This window comes from Phytophthora parasitica, assembly GCF_000247585.1.
Source record: "Phytophthora parasitica INRA-310 unplaced genomic scaffold supercont2.48, whole genome shotgun sequence".
Lineage (NCBI taxonomy): Eukaryota > Oomycota > Peronosporomycetes > Peronosporales > Peronosporaceae > Phytophthora > Phytophthora nicotianae.
In genome coordinates, this window is record NW_008649034.1 from 393,411 (window position 1) to 411,026 (window position 17,616).

A 17,616-nucleotide genomic window follows, 5' to 3' on the forward strand; every position below is an offset into this window, starting at 1 on the left:
CACTCGCTTCGACATCAACTTGGCTCCGCATGCATGTCATGTCAGTAATAACTAAAGCCGCCAGGCCCATCCAAATTAAACTTCTTTTCATCGCTAAGAATCACGACTCTCCAAAACTTTCTCTAATTTGCATATTTCTCTGTGAGCCTCTTCTTCTTGTGGTGAGGCACAAGAGCCGGAGTGGGTTGCACTCGGAGTACGTAATGTAGCGGCTGCTGCGTAGCATACGAAGGACGGTGGAATCGACTCTTCACATGCGAACGTCTGCGGCATGTGCCCGCTCAATGATGTCGTATTACCGTATTGCACGGAAAGCTGCTGCGGTGTAGTTGAACAAATACATGCCGCCAGATGTGGATTCCTTACAGAAAACCAAAACAAAATCGGTACACTGTAGAGTATTGATATAGTATTTCACAGGGTTAAAAACAAAATATGAAAGTTACCAAGTGAATTCAGGTCAGCGAATCCAGCCAAATTGCCTATTTCATTCGGATGGATGCGTGCAATGCCACAACTTCCGGGTTCTACGACTAGCCAGCCTCCTCACTACCTATTCTATAAGATCAATACAGCTGCAAATGTGTTTTGTTTTGGCTTAGAGGCGAGCTTTATTCATCGGACATCCATATCCGGCTGGTAACGGTTGGGGGCTGAACACTTTCATTTCCGGTGGCCGTGTGTGTTTCGCGGAATTGCTCGGTACTTTTCAGGCTTTTACGTCATTAAAACATAAACTAGATACTGTTCCGCAGTTTATGGCGATTTAACACGTTCTCCGATCTTGGTGACTGCCAGGCATCCCGAAAAATAATAATGCAGGAAAATATAACACTATTTTCAGATATAGTACTTTATTTTAGGCACCTCTAGATTTTTTTCTGGAATTTATGTGGTCAAGACTCAACATTCGGAAATTTATTTCTGCTCCTCCTGGTCCAACCGTTCAATGTCTCGCTCTGCCAACGGATCGAGGCCACATCTCTTTCTTAATTTCAAACCAACTCCCTTCCAAGCACGCTCACCGCCACCCACAGCGCCATGGACGACAACCTCCTCGCTACCCCCGCCCCAAGGCCGACTTTCTCGCCCAGGCAGATTGCTGCCTTCTACTTCAAGCCCTGCCTGGACGAGGGGGGAGAGGCAACGGGATATTACGCCTGCAAGACCTGCGCTAAGCGCCGCAAGCACGCGCTCAAGTCGGGCTACAGTAACTTGGTGTCGCACGTGCGTCCAGCGCATCCCAACGACGAGAGCGACATGCGCGACGCCAGTGTTGCTGCGACGGGGACCCTGTTGCCATGGGTCACTCAGAAAGACTCGAACCGCTACGCGTGGTTGCGCTGGGTTGTCACTGGCAATTTGCCTCTGTCATTCTGCGAATCCAAGGAAACGCGACAGTAAGTAGTTTTGTGTCTATATTATAGTGGTTGAAAGCGCTCTAACGCCGTCTGTTCTCTAGGTACACGAAGCTAAATCCCATGTCTGTGGAGACACTGACGGCCACTATGGAGGCTGTGACCAAGGCCGTGGAGAAGAAGCTCGGGGCCTCTATGCCCGAGCATTTTGGTCTCATCCTCGACGGCTGGACGCACAAGACGGAGCACTACATGGCGGTCTACGGCTGCTTCGAGACGGCCTCCGGTCCTCAGTACCCACTGCTGTCGCTAGCGCCTGTCATGGATCAGCCTGACGACCATCTGAGTGCTGACGGCCATCTGACGGCAATCAAGCGATTTCTCCCTTTTTTTGGTAAGTCGATATCCGGTTGTCTCTTCCTCGTAGGCGACAACTGCACCGTAAACAAGCGGCTGGCGAACCTACTTGGCTTACCGTTAATCGGCTGCGCTAGCCACAGGCTCAACTTGGCGGTGCGGGACTACCTGGAGCCCCACGACATTATTCTTGAAAAAGTGCAGCAGCTTATGCGTAAGTTGCGCACTCTCAAGCAAGCGGCCAAGTTGCGGTAAGTACAGTGATCTGTAGTTTGGGGTTTGTATGTCACTAAAACCTATACTATTTTGGGTTTTGTCCGAAATTAGTGCCAAGACACCATTGGTTGCTGTCCTCAGACAGGACACGCGGTGGTCGTCGACATTTGCAATGCTCAAGCGCTATTGCAAGCTGCGCGAGTGCATTTCGGCCGACGACGAGGAGCTCGCGGACCTCCTTCCGTCGCGTGGGGACCATCGCAAGCTGGACGCGCTGCTGGCGAGCCTCCAGGACGTCGCGTCAGTGTCCAAGCACCTGCAGAGTGACGGGTTGACGCTACTGGACGCACGTGTCCTTTTCGACGAGCTCATTAAGAGCCATCCGTCATTCACGAAGTATCTCGGTAAGAAGCATTACTTATTGTGTATTTCTAACTTATTTATTTAACCCAGTTTATTTGCTATTTGTATAGCCGCTGATGCAGATATTGTCCACTCCACCGTGTTCGAGCAAGCGGTCGTCAAGGTGCTGGACGACCAGGCGAGCCTGCTGACCGATGGCGAAGTCTCTGCGCTGGACCCCTTCAAGCGCACGCAGGCCGCTGGGGGAGGAACAGAGCGCGCGCCGGCGGACAAGGAAGGCTTTGCTGTGCGTACTCTTAAGCGGCGCAAGACAGCTGACGCGCCGGCCACCTACGTGCTTCTGGAGGCGATTCCGCCAACGTCCAACATCGTCGAGAGGCTCTTCAGCGTGGCGCGCGCTGTACTGCGCCATGAGCGTCACCGCATCTCTCCCATGATGCTGGAGATGATCCTGTTCCTGAAGATCAACAGCTCTAGATGGAATGTAGCGACGGTGGAGCAGTGCCTGTAAGTAGGCATTGCGGTAATTCGATTGCAGTAATTTACTGGATCGTCACTTAGTCTTGTCTTATTTGTTTTCTTACTTGCTCAACCACACTAAAATATTTATCGTGCTCCTCGGCCATCAATAGATCTCTATCGTATTTTCGGCATGCCTGGTGACCGCACCTTCGAACTGCATGCTGATAATGGCATCGGGGCAGTGGCAGGATCATCAAAGACTGGCGGGTGACACCATCGTCGTTTGCTCCCAGCGCATCAATTGAACTGACTTTCTATTGTGGAATAAGAATTTGGGTGAAACTTTTCTTAGAAATTAGTCATTAATTGCATTGATTTAAATTCTAAATCTGTATTTCAAAATTTGTGATTACCAGATTCAATTGCTAAAATGTCGGAGCGGAAGCGCCGTCGCGTGGACCAAGATGCTCGCCGTCTCGAGCTGTGTGCGGATGACTTGCGCGAATTAGGCTCCGCCATTGGGTCCTGTCTGTTCCGCGCGCCATCGACACACGTATCAGTACCATTGCAGGCTCCCAGTTCGTCTTCTAAGCCTCGCAAGACCGTCTCAAAGTCGCCATCCAGCCCGTCCCGGTCACTCTACTCGCTGGTCTCTAGCGCAGCCTACGCGACGAAAACGAACGTCTCCGGGCAACAGGACACGTGGCAAGCGACTCTTTCTCGATTCGCTCTCGAGATCGCCGAGAAAAACGGGTCTAAAGAGGCGATCGAGCGCTGCGACCGGCTCAAGCGGCGATTTGAGGCCCTGTCCGACACCGTTCGCTTGTGTCAGGAGAAGGTGAGAGCAACGGGAAGCGAATTGACACTACAGAACCGAGTGGAGAGTCAACTGGCTCAGGAGGAGACCGCGTGGGAGCAGCAGATGCAGACGAGAGAGCAGCGCGTGGCCGAACGGGAGGTGGAACTGCAAGCTCTGAAGGAAGAGAACGAGGCAGACGCGGCCGCACAGGAGGAAAACGGGAACTCAGAGGAGGAGGAGCAGGACGAAGAAGAAGAACAAGTGGAGATAACTGAGCTACAAGAAGCTGTAGCTCTCCGTGCAGAGGAGAAGAGAGACATCGAGGCAGCTATTGACTCGTTACAAAGGAAAAAGACGCGACGGCAAGCCGTGATCGCTGAGGAGAAGAAGAAGAAAGAAGCGGAGAGTGTGGACGTGGAGGCAGACGCCGCTGCAGCAGCTAGAGAACAGGTGTTAAGAGAGTTGAGAGAGGAGAAAGATGCGCTGCAAAGAGAGATCATAGCAGCCGAAGAGACAGAAGAGAACTTGGACGAGAACGTTCGGGACTTGCCGGCGCTGAAGGAGGAACTGGCAGAGGCCAAGAAGGAGAGAGCAGAAGTGCAAGCTCAAGTGGATTCACTGCGGCTGGAGCTGGCCAGACGCAAACGGAAGATGAGACACATGGTCGACGTGCAGCTCTTGACTGCGAGAGACACCAACCCACCGACTTTACGGGAAGAAGCAGTGCTGCTGCATTTGCTGTACGAACACGAAGGTGAGATGGGAGTGAACGAGTTAAAGCAGGAAGCCAGTACAGTACTCAAAGACCACGGCAAACCCAACGGCAACGGCGTGGTCATTCGCGCGCTGTACTCGCTGGTAGCCAACGGCGTGGTGCAGATTGATCGCTCGTACGGCAACGGACTGGTAACGTCGCTGCTGGTCTAGACACGATAACCAAGACGCAATATGTACACGTCCATTCCAGCAACTTACTAGGTATCAACTCTCACCTGTGCTGCTTAATTTTCTGTTCACACGTCCAGGTGCACTTTTTCCAGCGCTTCTGGCTCGGGCAAAGTTTCATCCGGAAAGGCCTTGCGGATGAGCTCAACTGACGCGAGAACTTGACCATGCAACGTCTCTCCGTCGTCTCCATTGAACACCACAGACAGCCACTTGGGCTTCGGCTGTTGCGGACGTTCGTTCTGCTTGAGTTCTTGAGACGTACACACCGTCACGCTGTTATTACTACCAGCATCCGACAGCTTGATAGCTGCTGTGCCGATGTACTCAGACGGACTCTCGTTCCTCACATGGATCAACACGTGCGGCGCGTACTGCAGATCCGGTAGATTCACGTCCATACAGAACGTCTGCGCCCAAATCGGACACGTAGAAGGCTCCTGTTCCTTAGCAGTCTCCGTCTTGTGGCAGCCGTCCCAGCATTGAACTGTAGCGCTCGCGACGATCGTCTTGGTGCTGTCATGCAGCGACACCAAGTTCCTGGCTTCATGGAGACGCACACGCACCTGGTACGGCTTGTGGCGGTTCACGCACTCGATCATCGTCTTCTGGTCCCACGACTGCGCCGTGGCTGTCTCGATGGCGCCAAAACCGAGACGTACCATCACTTTACCGGTAAATTCCTCGCGTGGCTTGGCCTTATTCACCGCACGATCTCCAACCAAAGGGATCCACTCCGTCTCGCGTTCAAACTGCGAGATCAGCAGTTCTTTCGCACTGAAACGTTTGTAGCAAATGGCTACACGGTTGTCGTCATCTTTTTCGCACAAGTACAAGAACACGTCCGGTACTTGGTTGATATCCACGGGGAAGAGCATCTTGTCGCTCTCCTCCGTCTCGTTCCACTTGATACTTCCATTCACAGCGCTCTTCCTCGTGGACGCGATCTGACGGAGGCCACAGGACAGCACGAGCGACAATTTCGGCTTCCCAGTCGCCACAGCAGACGGCAATCCGATCGCCTGCACAAAGTGAGCTCGCATACGATACACGCAGCTCTCCGGGAAGCTCTCGATCGGCAGTTTAGGAGCCAAACGTTTCTGGTGTTTCGCTTCGTACGTGTCCGACGACTTGGCTCGGATACGCAGCGTCAACAGCACACGGCCACGATACGCAGACGCCAGATTCCCATTCTCATTCATGAATTCTGCAGCTCGACTGTTGTTACTCACACCTTTAACGGGTGCACCGTACAAATTCACCCAGAAGGGCTGGTTTTCGTGAATTTTCGCCACAGCTTCGACGTTTTTAAGTTCAAATTTCCCGACAACTTCATCGCCGCCCACAGGATCCCAGTCCATGACGTTAAAGATCACATCATGAGGTTCCTTAGTATCCGGCAGATACAGCATCAAACTCTCGCGGAAATTCGCGTTCAACTGGTCCCGACGTCCATGTTTCGTACGCACGCGTGTGCGTACAAATTCCTCTGGTTCGGAGGCCAGAGCTGCAGCCACATAAACGTCAATGCCTCCTTTGCTGTGTTTACGGTTCTCTCCCTTGTCAAACAACAACGAATCCATCGGTGGGAGCCCCTCCACTCGATGAATCGTGGCCACTGCGAAGTTCAGTCTCGAAGTTCCTGGTGCTGGAGGCGGCAGTGAAGCTGCATCGACCTCGTCGTCACTCTCAACGTCCAAAACTTCGTCGTCCTCGTCGTTTAATTCGTCATCCGAATTGTACGGACCGTCAGGTGCACTCACGCGCATTGACTGCTTGAGTGACTGTAAAATGGACTTTTCCTTTTTCTTTTTGGAACTTTTCGTTATACTTTCGGCGTTTTCGTCAAAAACCCACAAAAGTCGCAGCTTTAAAGTGCCGCGATCTTTGTCATGATGCAGCTTTTTATCCAGCAGAGTGACGGTCACTGTCTTCTCCTCATTAGGTACCACCACATCGGCCAGAACCAATTGGGCGCGACCCAAAAAGTCGTTAATAGTGCGGTCTTCGTCCTCTGCCAGCAACTCCAACGTTGTATGGGCGTCACTCAGTAAGAAGGCGAAGCGTTCGTCCCAATGAGGCTTCAACGTTTTGGCTACAGTTTCAGTTTGGTGACGTTGCCCCACAACTGACAACTTAACGAGAGGATCGCTGCTGTTATTGCGGTCCATGGGCAGTAAATCTTTGCCCGAGTCGATGGTAACGTACAGTAAGTTGGGGCTCTCCGAGACCACGGACTTGGCCTTGAGTCTAGCTGCAGGTTTACTGAATGTCAAGTGGAGTTCTCCCTTGGCGTCCGTCGTCATTAGATCCGGCACCTTCACGATACGGTACCAGTCGTCCATGGGCTCCGAGTCGCACGTAATCACGTCCAGCGGGACATCCACGACGCCCAACACGTCGTCCCGCTTAAGTCCGTCGAAGTCGAACACCATGAAGCGCAAAGTCGTCGCTAACCGCAGGTCGAAGCTACGAGAGCCGAGAGTGAAGGTCTCGTGCCATTCAGGGCTTAGTGTACGCTTGGCCACGCGCGTCTTGAAGGTGCCTGCGGCCGCCAGTGGCTGCCCCTTGGCGTCCAGCACTGTTAGCTGCACGAACGGGTCACTGGAGCCGTTCAGATCCCCCACGAGAAGGTCGCGCGCGCCCTCGACGCCTACAACGAGCTGCGTCAGTGCAGTCGACATCTTGTTGTCAAATGATCGCTCTGCGTGGGTACAGTTTTATGATTCTACATTCACGCGACATTCGGACGACCGTTAGAAGCGCGGCTTTGCAACTTCTACATATGACAAAAGTTTGTGCTTTGGAAACCATACGCTTTCAGATGGTTGTAAAAGGCGGGTAAAAGTTACTACTGCAGCGCGATCTCTTCGAGGCGAAGCCGGTGATTTATTGTATGTGCCGTGGCTATTGTGACTCTCGCGTTAATCTCCGCTTCCGCTAGAAGCTTGCAGCCAAATAACCATGTTGATTGGCTTAGAATTACGAATTTACCTTCAGCACCGGTCTAACAGTACCATACGTCTCAATCTTCTTCATGGCTGTACCCGATCGGTGATTCGTCCTTCTGGGGTGTTTCTTGCTCGCTCGAAGTCGTTTGAGCAGCCTTGGAATTGATGAAGTTCTGTGTTACCAAGTCGATGGCTATTCATAATTCAGGCACATCGATAGGTAGTCGTGCGCCTTTTACGGAGATTTGTGGATCTTATTAGCATTTTAATGCTTTTTAAAAATGCCCAAGTTTAAGATATTTTTATGGCAGTGATACCACCCACTTGTCGTTGTCTGGATAGGGAGATACGATAATTTTCTGGACATCAAATTTAAAAAATCTGAGGCCTTATTTTACGAACATTCTCTTGTATTCGTAATGATATGGCAGTCTAAACTCTAGAATTACTTATCAACAACTTATACTTAAAACGGCCAGGCCTTGTCCAGCTTTGGGATAAAGTTGCCATCGTTCATCGGCACGTTGGCGTCTCCAAAGCTTACAGTGTTCAATGCCAACCGCGCAGCATCTGTCATCTGGTCCCACATGATCAAGTCCTGGAATTCGCCAGGATCCGTCGTCACGTCCGTAGCATGATTCATCGGGTAGGTGCTCTCATAGTTAACCTTAACACTCGTACCATCTAGAGTATCGGCATTCGGAGGTGCATACTTTGAGTAGCCGCTGTGCGCCGAGGGCGTGACCGCCAGGATAATAGGGTCCGGAACATCCGGGTTGTTGATCCACACGATAACATGCTCCCAGTCGTGACGATGCCCCAGGCCAGTTGAAGGCGAGTCTTTAGGAAAATACCAAGAGTACATGATGGCCCAAACATCTCTATGCCACGTTGAGCGGCCGTACACCTGTGAGCCCCAGCCAGAGCCCTTGCATCCGGCGGTGGGGGATCCGGTAGTCTTCAGACCGCCGCCCGTCTCGCCAATATCGTTCACTGCAGGGTACGGGTGGCATCCGTCACCGATGTGTATTTGGGGTTTAAACTTGATAGCAGCCCTCTCCGAGATCGTGACCGGTTGGGGCTGCGCGAAGGGCTTCACTTGATCGTGGCCGATAGTTGCTGGCTGTTGTTGTTGCTGTTGTTGTTGCTGTTGTTGTTGTTGCTCTTGGCCTTGAATTGTTGACAGGGCCACAAGAGCAGAGCACAGGAAAGCGGTGAACTTCATGGAGTTCGAAGAGATGCTGACGGCTTGGATAATTGATAAATGAACTTGAATTTGAGGTCGAATAGATGGCGTCAAACGACCAGCGGATTTCATCCTATCCGACCCCAGAGATTTTTTTTGTAATAGACAAAGATGAGAACGGCACTTTACGGACAGACACGAAATTTCCCCATCTCACGGAATAAAGGTAGCATCATGTTGCGCAAGCAGTCATTCATGGCTTTAATGGGAAGACTTCAAGAAGGTTTGTGTGGAAGTTTCAATATATGTACGAAGATACACCACTGTCCTCCCTCCGCTTTGTGGGTCGTGAACGATGGAAACTGCTTTATAAACCTAAAGTGCCTTCACTGGCACCTTCACTAATAGCTGAATGCCTGCAGTTTGTGCTGGTGTGTATATTCCCGAGCACATCATTCCCTTTTTGAGATGCCAGGCGGTTTTCAAGACCCCGCGTTGGTAACACCACATTGTTTGCTCTCTTGAGCCATGGATGGTTTGGTCGGCCTGTGATCGAGGACATCGATGTGGCGAGATCACTCAGGCGATTGTACCCTGAAGTGGCCACTTCACAATACAGATGCATGCGTACGACAGCTCATTGTTTTTTTTGTTTGTGATTGTTGACACAGCCTTTAGAAGCGCAAAATGTTTTCTTTGCAATCTGAAGTTGTTTTGGCACTGCCGAGGTGCTTGCGTAATTAGTCAAATTAAAGGAATTTGCTGGTGGGTCGCCAATACTTGAGCGTCTGGCTAAGTTATGATGATACACAGTTTGAGCCCTCCATAGTTCGGTAATCGTAAGTGCACGGTTCAAGGAGAATCTCCCTATATCGCATTCAAATCTAAAACTTCTCATGCGCGCCTTTGTCGACGGCAAATTCTTGAAGCCACATCTTCGTCTACACGATATGTGGGTCAACATTTGACACAACCTTTCACCTTGTTGCGAATGTTTGCTCGGAATTTTGTTGTCAGCTCATCAGGCTAAGCCCCCTAGATCCGTCATAACGGCACACCACAAGAAGAGTACTTTGGGAATACATGTAAATCAAACCAATTAAACAGAAAGCAAGAGCCTCTTTGCTTGTCAGTGTTAACCCTTGAAATGACTTTAATGTACAATACGCTTTAAACGAAACGAAGAGCCCTTTCCTCGTTAACGTTGATTTCATGTTGTCACCAAGAGACACAGAGCTCCAGACCGTGGAAAATATAAGGGCTAAAGTTTTGTAGAATATTTCGAGGACGAGCAAGGACGTGCATCGTGGCATTGACAAGGAGAAAATGCTGGCGATGGTCTGGGCGACACTCGTTCTACCCGATCATTTTATACATTCATTTTACAGACGGGGTCGACCCTAATTTCGGGGATTTTTCTAAAATTCAAGCTCAACCCGAATTTAAGAAAGCGGTGGGGATCAGAAAGTAGCCGTATAGAATGCATAAAAATCGATAGACTCCGGGTTCAAAATCGAAATCCGACTCGACCAGTAAATGACAGACTTACATGTGCTGGTCCTTTCAGCCTCTCTCTCTCTCACTCTCTCTCTCTCTCTCTCTCTCTCTCTGAAATGTATTCACTCTTTTCTAGCCACAGTACCATTAAGAAGCCAAATGATTTTATTTAGCGTTGCCAACAAGGAAGCTCGCTTTTTTTTTTTTTAGGAATAATGAATAATGAGGCTTCAGGATAGTATATGTTAATCACATCAACTCCACTATTCTCTCTCACATTTGAAGAGCGTACGAACTAGTGGCATATTACTAACGTTCACTACCTATCTTGTAAGTCAACGTGTATCCGACCAGACGAACACCAAGATGTCATGACAGGATCACAGTTGAATCTCGCTTATAGAATCTCTTGGGTTAAGATCAAGGACACTCACCTAGCGCACATCGTCGTGAGATTAAAACTCCCTCGCTATCCGTGACTAGCGAAATGAAAGTCAATTCGTCACTCTGCAATTCGCCTTCAAGTTCTCAACCCCCCCCCCCCCCCCAAATGAACGTCCTTACATTCCTCATAGCAGCCGCAGTATCACTCGCTGTCGTCCAAGCCGACGTGATCTCGCACGATGCCGTTGTCCCGTTCGCCCAACCCACAGCCACCACTACGGAACAGAAGGCTGGTGTCAAGTTCAAACCGCAGATCCACATCTCGAACGGCTGTCATCCGTATCCTGCAGTGGATGCGAACGGCAATACCAGTGGCGGTCTGAAGCCTACCGGTTCCTCTAGTGCGGGCTGCAAGGGCTCCGGATACGGCAGTCAAGTCTACGGTCGAGTGGCTACGTACAATGGCGTCTACGCTATCATGTACTCGTGGTATTTCCCTAAGGACTCGCCAGTCACTGGACTGGGGCATCGCCACGACTGGGAGCACGTGGTCGTCTGGGTCGACGATATCAAACTCGATAGTCCGTCGATCATCGCTGTGTCGCCTTCTGCCCACAGTGGCTACAACATCTACTATCCACCCGAATCCAACACCATCGACGGCTACAGTGCCAAGGTGGATTACTCGTCCAGTTGGGTGGTGATCAATCACGCGCTGGACAGCACGACGGACGCTGGAGAAACCCAGGATCTGATCATGTGGGATCAACTCACGGACGCAGCACGCACGGCGCTGGAAAATACGGACTTCGGCGACGCTAACGTCCCCATGAAGGACGGCAATTTCCTAACCAAGGTAGGCAACGCTTACTACGCTTAGAGCAAGTTTCTAGTATTTGTAAGTAAAAACATTATCAATACTTCATACAGTAAGCATGCGTGTAGTCATCGTATTCTGATACTGTAACTTAACCTCAAGTCAATACGGGAGAGTACCGATCGTCTTTCATCGGTAAATTCGCCTTGTCGAAACTCGTGTTATTCAGGGCGTATCGTGCTGCGTAGGTCATGTCATCGAATACATGTAAGTCGGGGAGTCGAGAAGGTGGTTTCAATCTATCACTTAGAAGGAACACCCAAGACGCCAAATCATGCTCTTATTCTCCACTATTTCTTCTAAGAGTTATTGAGTAGCCACTTAATTAACAAACGCGTTTGACTGAAGCACTGGGTAATATCGTTTCGGTCATATTCTAGTGTCGGAGCAAGCTACCTTCGGACAGAGCGATCACTAATTCGTATGCCCATTCCACTTGCGGATGGTGCAACGCGTCCGTCCGACAATGGTGGTTATGACACCCGGCAGCAGTAGAGAAAGATTCACACTAATCTCAGTGTTTAAGTTAGCAGCAGTTCCTTCGGTGCTTCAACTTCGTTCTCGATACGTGGAAACATGCCGCCAGACGCATTCATCTTTACCTCCTTCTCGGCTATAATACACGTAGAGTGCGAGACGCTGGATGCAAAATCCCGCAATGCCCCCGCCGCTGCTTATGTCTTGCACTAGAGGATGCGGCGTAATGCGTGGTCGAGACGGTATTAATAAGCTGGATTGAATACTTGAAGTTCTAAGGTGGTGTGGTCCACAGTGCATTATGTAAGCCACGTTAATTAAGTACCAAAGTTAAATCCAGAGCTATTTTGAACTTCATGGATATCGGAATTGCAAAGGTATTCGATATCACAGATTGGCTCTTCAACGCTGCATAGGCACCAAGCAGCCGTCTTCAACCACAACGCATACATGCCACGCACTTGACCCCAACGGCCATAGTCTCCTCTATCCTCTATTTACTCCCATTCCGCAATTATCAAGCAAGGTATCAAGCAACCTCCTAGACATGTCCGTTAAGTTCCTGAGCCAAGGTGCCACGATCAACGAGTTCGTCGTCGGTGGACGCAATCTCGTGCTGGGCTTCCCCACTCCCGAGCTCTACGTGAAATACTGTGGCCCCCACTTCGGCGAGACTGTGGGTCGCGTCGCCAACCGCATCTCAGGCGCCAAGGTGGAGCTCAACGGCAAGTCGTACGATCTCATCGCCAACGACGGCGTCAACACGCTGCACGGTGGCAACACGTGGGGACTCAAGGACTTCGAGGGCCCCACGGTCGTCAAGAATCACGAGGGCAAAGACGCCGTACAATACAAACTCGTGAGCCCCGACGGAGACTCGGGATTCCCCGGCACTGTTGAGCTTACCGTCACATACACACAGACGACAAGTAAGACCGAGAACGGCAAGGAACTCGTGGAACTCGAGGTCGAATACGAAGTGGAGCTCGTAGGCCCTGGCGACGTCAAGGAGACGGCCATTAACATCACTAACCACAGCTATTTTAACCTCTCGGACCGTGAAACTATCGACGGTACAGTGGTCACGCTTTCTTCGGACCAATACTTGTTGCCAGACGAGGGAAACATTCCCACTGGGGCGATTGAAACCTTCCCGGGTATTAAGGGCAATGAGAAGTTCACGCTCGGGGTCAAGGAGCCTAATGTGGACCACTGTTTCCTCATGAACAAAGACTCCAAGAGCATCCCGCTCGACACGCGCAATCTGCCGCTGCAGTTGCTGGTTACGGCTGAGCACCCGGATACTAAGATCCACCTTGAGGTGTATAGTACAGAGCCAGCTTTCCAGTTCTACACGGGATTCTGGAACGACGTACCGGCCGTCGCGGGACAGCCCGCTCGCGGCTCCCGCTCGGGCTTTGCCGTCGAGCCTGGTCGCTTTGTGAACGCTATCAACACGCCCGAGTGGCGTAACCAGATGCTGTTACCCAAAGGTGAGAAGTTCGGTAGCCGCATTGTTTACCGCGCCTGGGCAGCGTAGGCGGGGTTCGTTTATCGAGCGATTGAAGGTGTGCGCTAGGTTGGGATGATATGAACGCAGGAGCTTTTTGATGCGAAGGTGTAGCACAAGATGGAGCAGTGTACGCAATAATGAGTTAATACAAATTTTGTCTTACATGATGATAAGGTATGGACGCAGTTTGTAGGTGTATTATTGGCATTTGGTACCAACTAGATGGTGCTGCTCTTGTCTTCTCGTAGCTTTCTCGAAGATAAATGCTTGGGTTCTCCAAAATTTGTCCACGATAGTGGTCTGGTACTTTAGAATCGAGTTTGAATTATTTTTGTTGTGTACCGGATCCAGAATTCGAGGAATGACCCGAATTTAAGTGATCTGAAAATGCTCTCCAAGTGTCGGCTTGTGAATTGCAGTGCCCCACTTGAGCACATCGGATCACTTGTCTAAGCAGCCTGTGACTCACAGGTTCCTGGAAGCTTCAAGTGAAACTATACGAGTTGATTCATTCGGCAAGTTGGGACTCTACATGCACATAATGTTGTCTCCAGTGGAGACTCCCCACCACAGCATTCGGCTCATCAAGATGCCCAGCTCATCCACCAGACCAGATTCAACGCCAATGTGCCTCTCGTCTGCCATCCGCGTCTTGGTGATCGACCGGGAAGGAGCATCGCATGAACGGATTAAAACTTGTAGAGCTGCTAGTAGAGCAGACGAAAAGTCAACCAATATCGACATGTTCCTCGTGGCGTTTGCTCTTTTGCAATCCCAGACACTTCAAAATTTGCATCACCTCACATCAAACCCCTCGCCATAACCAACACAATGTTCAACTCTCTATTCGTCGCTGCTATCATGGCCTTTTCAGCCGTGCAAGCTGCAGTCATCGACCATGACCAGGTTGTGCCGTTCGCGCAGCCTACACCGACCTCCGTCTCCCAGATCGCGGCATTCAACTTTAAGCCGCAGCTCCACATCACGAACGGCTGCCACCCGTACCCGGCGGTCGACACAGACGGTAATACTAGTGGCGGCCTCAACCCGACTGGGTCGTCCAGTGCCGGATGCAAAGGTTCGGGCTACGGCAGTCAAATTTACGGACGCTCAACCTGGTACAACGGCGTCTGGGCCATAATGTACTCATGGTATTTCCCCAAAGATTCCCCGGCTTCGGGCTTCGGCCACCGTCACGACTGGGAACACATTGTCGTGTGGCTTAACAACCCGGCGGTAACCAGTCCGGAGATCCTCGCCGTCTCCACGTCAGCCCATAGCGGCTACACAGTGTATTATCCTCCCAGTTCCGACTACTTGGACGGCAACAGCGCCAAGATTGACTACTACAGCGTACTGCTGATCAATCACTCCTTCCGCATGACGTCGGACAGCGGCGAGACGCAGGATTTGATTATGTGGGATCAACTCACCGATGCGGCTCGAACAGCACTCGAGGACACCGACTTCGGCGACGCTAACGTGCCGTTCAAAGACGCAAACTTCGAGACGAAGCTCGCAAACGCCTGGTACAAGTAAAGTACCCACTAGTCAAGCTGCATTTCAGCTCAAATTCATACATTTATTGTTCGGGTTAAAGTATGAGAGCTTCACCCACTATGTATCATTACCCGCCACGTTCCTCTGCTGCATCGCCCATTGACGAGAATCTTTTGAGCAATGAAGTACCTTTGTCCTAGCTGCCGTGATAACCGTGAGGCGTCCGCCGGATCTGGTCCAAGACTACGTAGGCGGGTGGGGTCACACTGGACTGCGACCGACTCATGTGTTCTAGATAGTATCGATCCCGTCGTAACCAACGAGGACAAGTATCTTTTGAGTCCACGTTAGCTAGTCGCGCACTGGTCTCTTGTGTGAGTAATGCATGCCAGTGAATCTTATCACCAGAAGAGGTGACTGTTTCGACCAAGGTTACTGTAGACCTTTTCCGTTCCTACATATCTGTAGACTTCTGCCAGTGGAGGAGCCTAACGAGATTCATCTGCGATTAAGCCCAGCTTTACAATCTGATGTCGTCGCTGTGACGGTGCCATCCTGATCATCCTACGCCCGTTCTCAGCTAGAAGAGCTGCAACAACTGGGTGAGCTGCACGGTCAAGTCGGTCAGTCCTAGCCTCCATCTGAATGATATACTTGGCATCAAGGCACCTATAGGATCATTTCATTCTCACATTTGCTTCTTCTCGCAGCAGTCGCTTCATCTCCCATCGAAACAAGCTGTGTCAACGATGAACCTTGGTGCTGTCGCCGCTGCTGCCATCGTCACTCTCGCCGGCATTGACGCCGCTGTCATCGACCACGACCAAGTCGTTCCTTTCGCTCAACCTACTCCCAACACTACCGTGCAATCTGTCGCGGTTCAATTCAAGCCCCAAATCTACATCAACAATGGCTGTCATCCGTACCCTGCAGTCGACGAGGACGGTAATACTAGTGGTGGATTGAAGCCGACAGGATCTGAAAGTGCCGGTTGCAAGGGGTCCGGATACGGCAGTCAAATTTACGGACGTGCTGTTGAGTACGACGGCGTGTACGCCTTCATGTACTCTTGGTACATGCCAAAGGACGAGACGCTGGATGGGCTTGGCCACCGTCACGACTGGGAGAACTGCGTTGTGTGGCTTGATTCACTCGATAACCCCAGCATTGTGGCGTTGTCAGCTTCTTACCACAGCACTTACCTCTACTATTACCCACCCGATTCGGACTACTTGGACGGTGACAGCGCCAAGATCGAGTACTCGACTAGCTGGGTGATCCTCGATCACTCGCTGTCTGCTACGTCGACGGTGGGCGAGACGCAGGACTTGATCATGTGGGACCAGTTGACCGATGCGGCTCGTACGGCTCTAGAGGACACGGACTTTGGTGACGCCAACGTTCCGTTCAAGGAAACAAACTTTGCGACGAAGGTTGCCAACGCTTACTACGCCTAGATAAGCAGTAACCTTTTCTGAGCAATTGACGTGAAATGAATAAAAGTGTACGTTGTCAAATTCCATTTTGTCCACAGTGTTTGAAAAGGTTCCTTTTGTCGTAAAAGGTTAAAAAAAAAAAAAAGTAATCACACATTCAGCTCAACTTGAAATACACAAGGTTTAGTACTTCGAAGTTTATGCCGTAACATTTCTTTTGAAGTTATAAAATCAAACTTCAACGTCGCTAGCATGTGTTGCATACCATACGCATAATACGCATAATAATGGTAGGACGCCGAGAGCGCGACAATGGTAGAATCATCTAACGAGTCGATCCAGACAACGCACGCCTCCCAGTCGTGACGGTGACCGAGACCAGGTAGAGTTTCGTCCTTTGGCATGTACCACGAGTACATGAAGCCGTACACGCCTTCGTACTCGACAGCACGCCCGTAGATTTGACTACCAAGACTGGAACCAGTGCAGCCTGAACTCTGACTGCCCGTCGGCTTCAAGCCGCCACTGGTGTTGCCGTCCTCATCGACTGCTGGATACGGGTGGCATCCGTTGGCGATGTAGATCTAGGGATTGAACTACACGGCCAACGTCTGCAGTGTAGTAGTCGGTGTTGGCTGAGCGAACGGTACGACGGTGTCATGGTCGATTACAACAGCGTTAGTGCAGACGAGTGAAACAACACTCGCGACGATGACACGGAAGTGTCATGGTGAAGAGTGTGTCTGCGGTAGATTGGGAAATGGACGTCGGAAGAGCTCACCAAGATGTTCAGGTTGAGGCGGTGCTTGGACATTCGTCGGCCTGGACAAGCTAAGGACAGGAAATGTCATGATGCAGAGGTTCAGGAGTCAAACGTTAGTTGTGACTCACACCATATCGCTGCTTGCTGTTGGTCGCATCAACCGAGGTGATGATTCCCTTCCGTCGCTCACGTCCACTTTACATTACAGAGGATCGCGATGTAAGGGTAACCTCATGACTGCCTTGTGACTTACAGGGCAGTGTCTCGCAGTGTTTCTGTCGTAAGCTTCCCGACAAGCCACGAAATTCATGGCAGGATTCACGGTCTACATGTGACGTCGTCTTCGGCAACGTCAGAATAGCTACAACAATGCACGTTGTGTTCAATACTACACATGAAAAACCAGTCAAGCTGCAAGCATTATTGTAGCATACGTAAAGTATCAGCAGGTATAGAGCTTCCTCCAGCTTCAACAGTGTATCCACAGCCTCTGCAAGCCCCACAATGAGCTACTACTACTAGTAGGACATCT

The 17,616-nt window shown here is 50.8% G+C and overlaps 9 protein-coding genes across 9 annotated transcripts in view; 6 read left to right on the forward strand and 3 right to left on the reverse strand.

The window, feature by feature from the left end:
- Positions 1–1,041: 1,041 nt before the first annotated feature.
- PPTG_15227 (hypothetical protein) lies at positions 1,042–2,805 on the forward strand (the record flags this gene model as incomplete). Its single annotated transcript, XM_008912599.1, has 4 exons — positions 1,042–1,400; positions 1,463–1,966; positions 2,043–2,335; positions 2,405–2,805. 4 exons carry the CDS (start codon positions 1,042–1,044, stop codon positions 2,803–2,805), a joined length of 1,557 nt encoding a protein of 518 aa, XP_008910847.1.
- Positions 2,806–3,168: 363 nt separating this feature from the next.
- PPTG_15228 (hypothetical protein) lies at positions 3,169–5,692 on the forward strand. The gene has a single exon (XM_008912600.1). The coding sequence runs from the start codon at positions 3,187–3,189 to the stop codon at positions 4,480–4,482; it is 1,296 nt and encodes a 431-aa protein (XP_008910848.1). The 5' UTR covers positions 3,169–3,186; the 3' UTR covers positions 4,483–5,692.
- PPTG_15229 (hypothetical protein) lies at positions 4,254–7,214 on the reverse strand. Its single transcript, XM_008912601.1, has one exon. It carries the CDS (start codon positions 7,182–7,184, stop codon positions 4,569–4,571), a length of 2,616 nt encoding a protein of 871 aa, XP_008910849.1. The 5' UTR covers positions 7,185–7,214; the 3' UTR covers positions 4,254–4,568.
- A 649-nt stretch (positions 7,215–7,863) lies between these two features.
- PPTG_15230 (hypothetical protein) lies at positions 7,864–8,700 on the reverse strand. Its single transcript, XM_008912602.1, has one exon. It carries the CDS (start codon positions 8,674–8,676, stop codon positions 7,918–7,920), a length of 759 nt encoding a protein of 252 aa, XP_008910850.1. The 5' UTR covers positions 8,677–8,700; the 3' UTR covers positions 7,864–7,917.
- A 1,898-nt stretch (positions 8,701–10,598) lies between these two features.
- Positions 10,599–11,517, forward strand: PPTG_15231 (hypothetical protein). Its single transcript, XM_008912603.1, has one exon. It carries the CDS (start codon positions 10,622–10,624, stop codon positions 11,396–11,398), a length of 777 nt encoding a protein of 258 aa, XP_008910851.1. The 5' UTR covers positions 10,599–10,621; the 3' UTR covers positions 11,399–11,517.
- Positions 11,518–12,388: 871 nt separating this feature from the next.
- Positions 12,389–13,566, forward strand: PPTG_15232 (hypothetical protein). Its single transcript, XM_008912604.1, has one exon. The coding sequence runs from the start codon at positions 12,420–12,422 to the stop codon at positions 13,410–13,412; it is 993 nt and encodes a 330-aa protein (XP_008910852.1). The 5' UTR covers positions 12,389–12,419; the 3' UTR covers positions 13,413–13,566.
- A 650-nt stretch (positions 13,567–14,216) lies between these two features.
- Positions 14,217–14,924, forward strand: PPTG_15233 (hypothetical protein; the record flags this gene model as incomplete). The annotated part of the gene is made up of 1 exon (XM_008912605.1): positions 14,217–14,924. The coding sequence occupies one exon, from the start codon at positions 14,217–14,219 to the stop codon at positions 14,922–14,924; it is 708 nt and encodes a 235-aa protein (XP_008910853.1).
- Positions 14,925–15,546: 622 nt separating this feature from the next.
- Positions 15,547–16,407, forward strand: PPTG_15234 (hypothetical protein). The gene has a single exon (XM_008912606.1). It carries the CDS (start codon positions 15,635–15,637, stop codon positions 16,340–16,342), a length of 708 nt encoding a protein of 235 aa, XP_008910854.1. The 5' UTR covers positions 15,547–15,634; the 3' UTR covers positions 16,343–16,407.
- Positions 16,408–16,470: 63 nt separating this feature from the next.
- The window catches only part of PPTG_23721 (hypothetical protein), a gene marked incomplete at its 3' end in the record, with an annotated part of 2,780 nt that continues 1,634 nt past the window's right edge, over positions 16,471–17,616 (reverse strand). The window contains exon 2 of the mRNA XM_008912607.1: positions 16,471–16,905. Coding sequence (XP_008910855.1) covers positions 16,471–16,905 — 435 coding nt within the window. The remainder of the gene's footprint in view (positions 16,906–17,616) is intronic.

What these genes read in the sequence shown, in the direction of transcription:
- PPTG_15228 (XM_008912600.1), top strand. Translation starts at nt 3,187, where the DNA reads ATGTCGGAGCGGAAGCGCCGTCGCGTGGACCAAGATGCTCGCCGTCTC.
- PPTG_15229 (XM_008912601.1), bottom strand. Translation starts at nt 7,184, where the DNA reads ATGTCGACTGCACTGACGCAGCTCGTTGTAGGCGTCGAGGGCGCGCGC.
- PPTG_15230 (XM_008912602.1), bottom strand. Translation starts at nt 8,676, where the DNA reads ATGAAGTTCACCGCTTTCCTGTGCTCTGCTCTTGTGGCCCTGTCAACA.
- PPTG_15231 (XM_008912603.1), top strand. Translation starts at nt 10,622, where the DNA reads ATGAAAGTCAATTCGTCACTCTGCAATTCGCCTTCAAGTTCTCAACCC.
- PPTG_15232 (XM_008912604.1), top strand. Translation starts at nt 12,420, where the DNA reads ATGTCCGTTAAGTTCCTGAGCCAAGGTGCCACGATCAACGAGTTCGTC.
- PPTG_15234 (XM_008912606.1), top strand. Translation starts at nt 15,635, where the DNA reads ATGAACCTTGGTGCTGTCGCCGCTGCTGCCATCGTCACTCTCGCCGGC.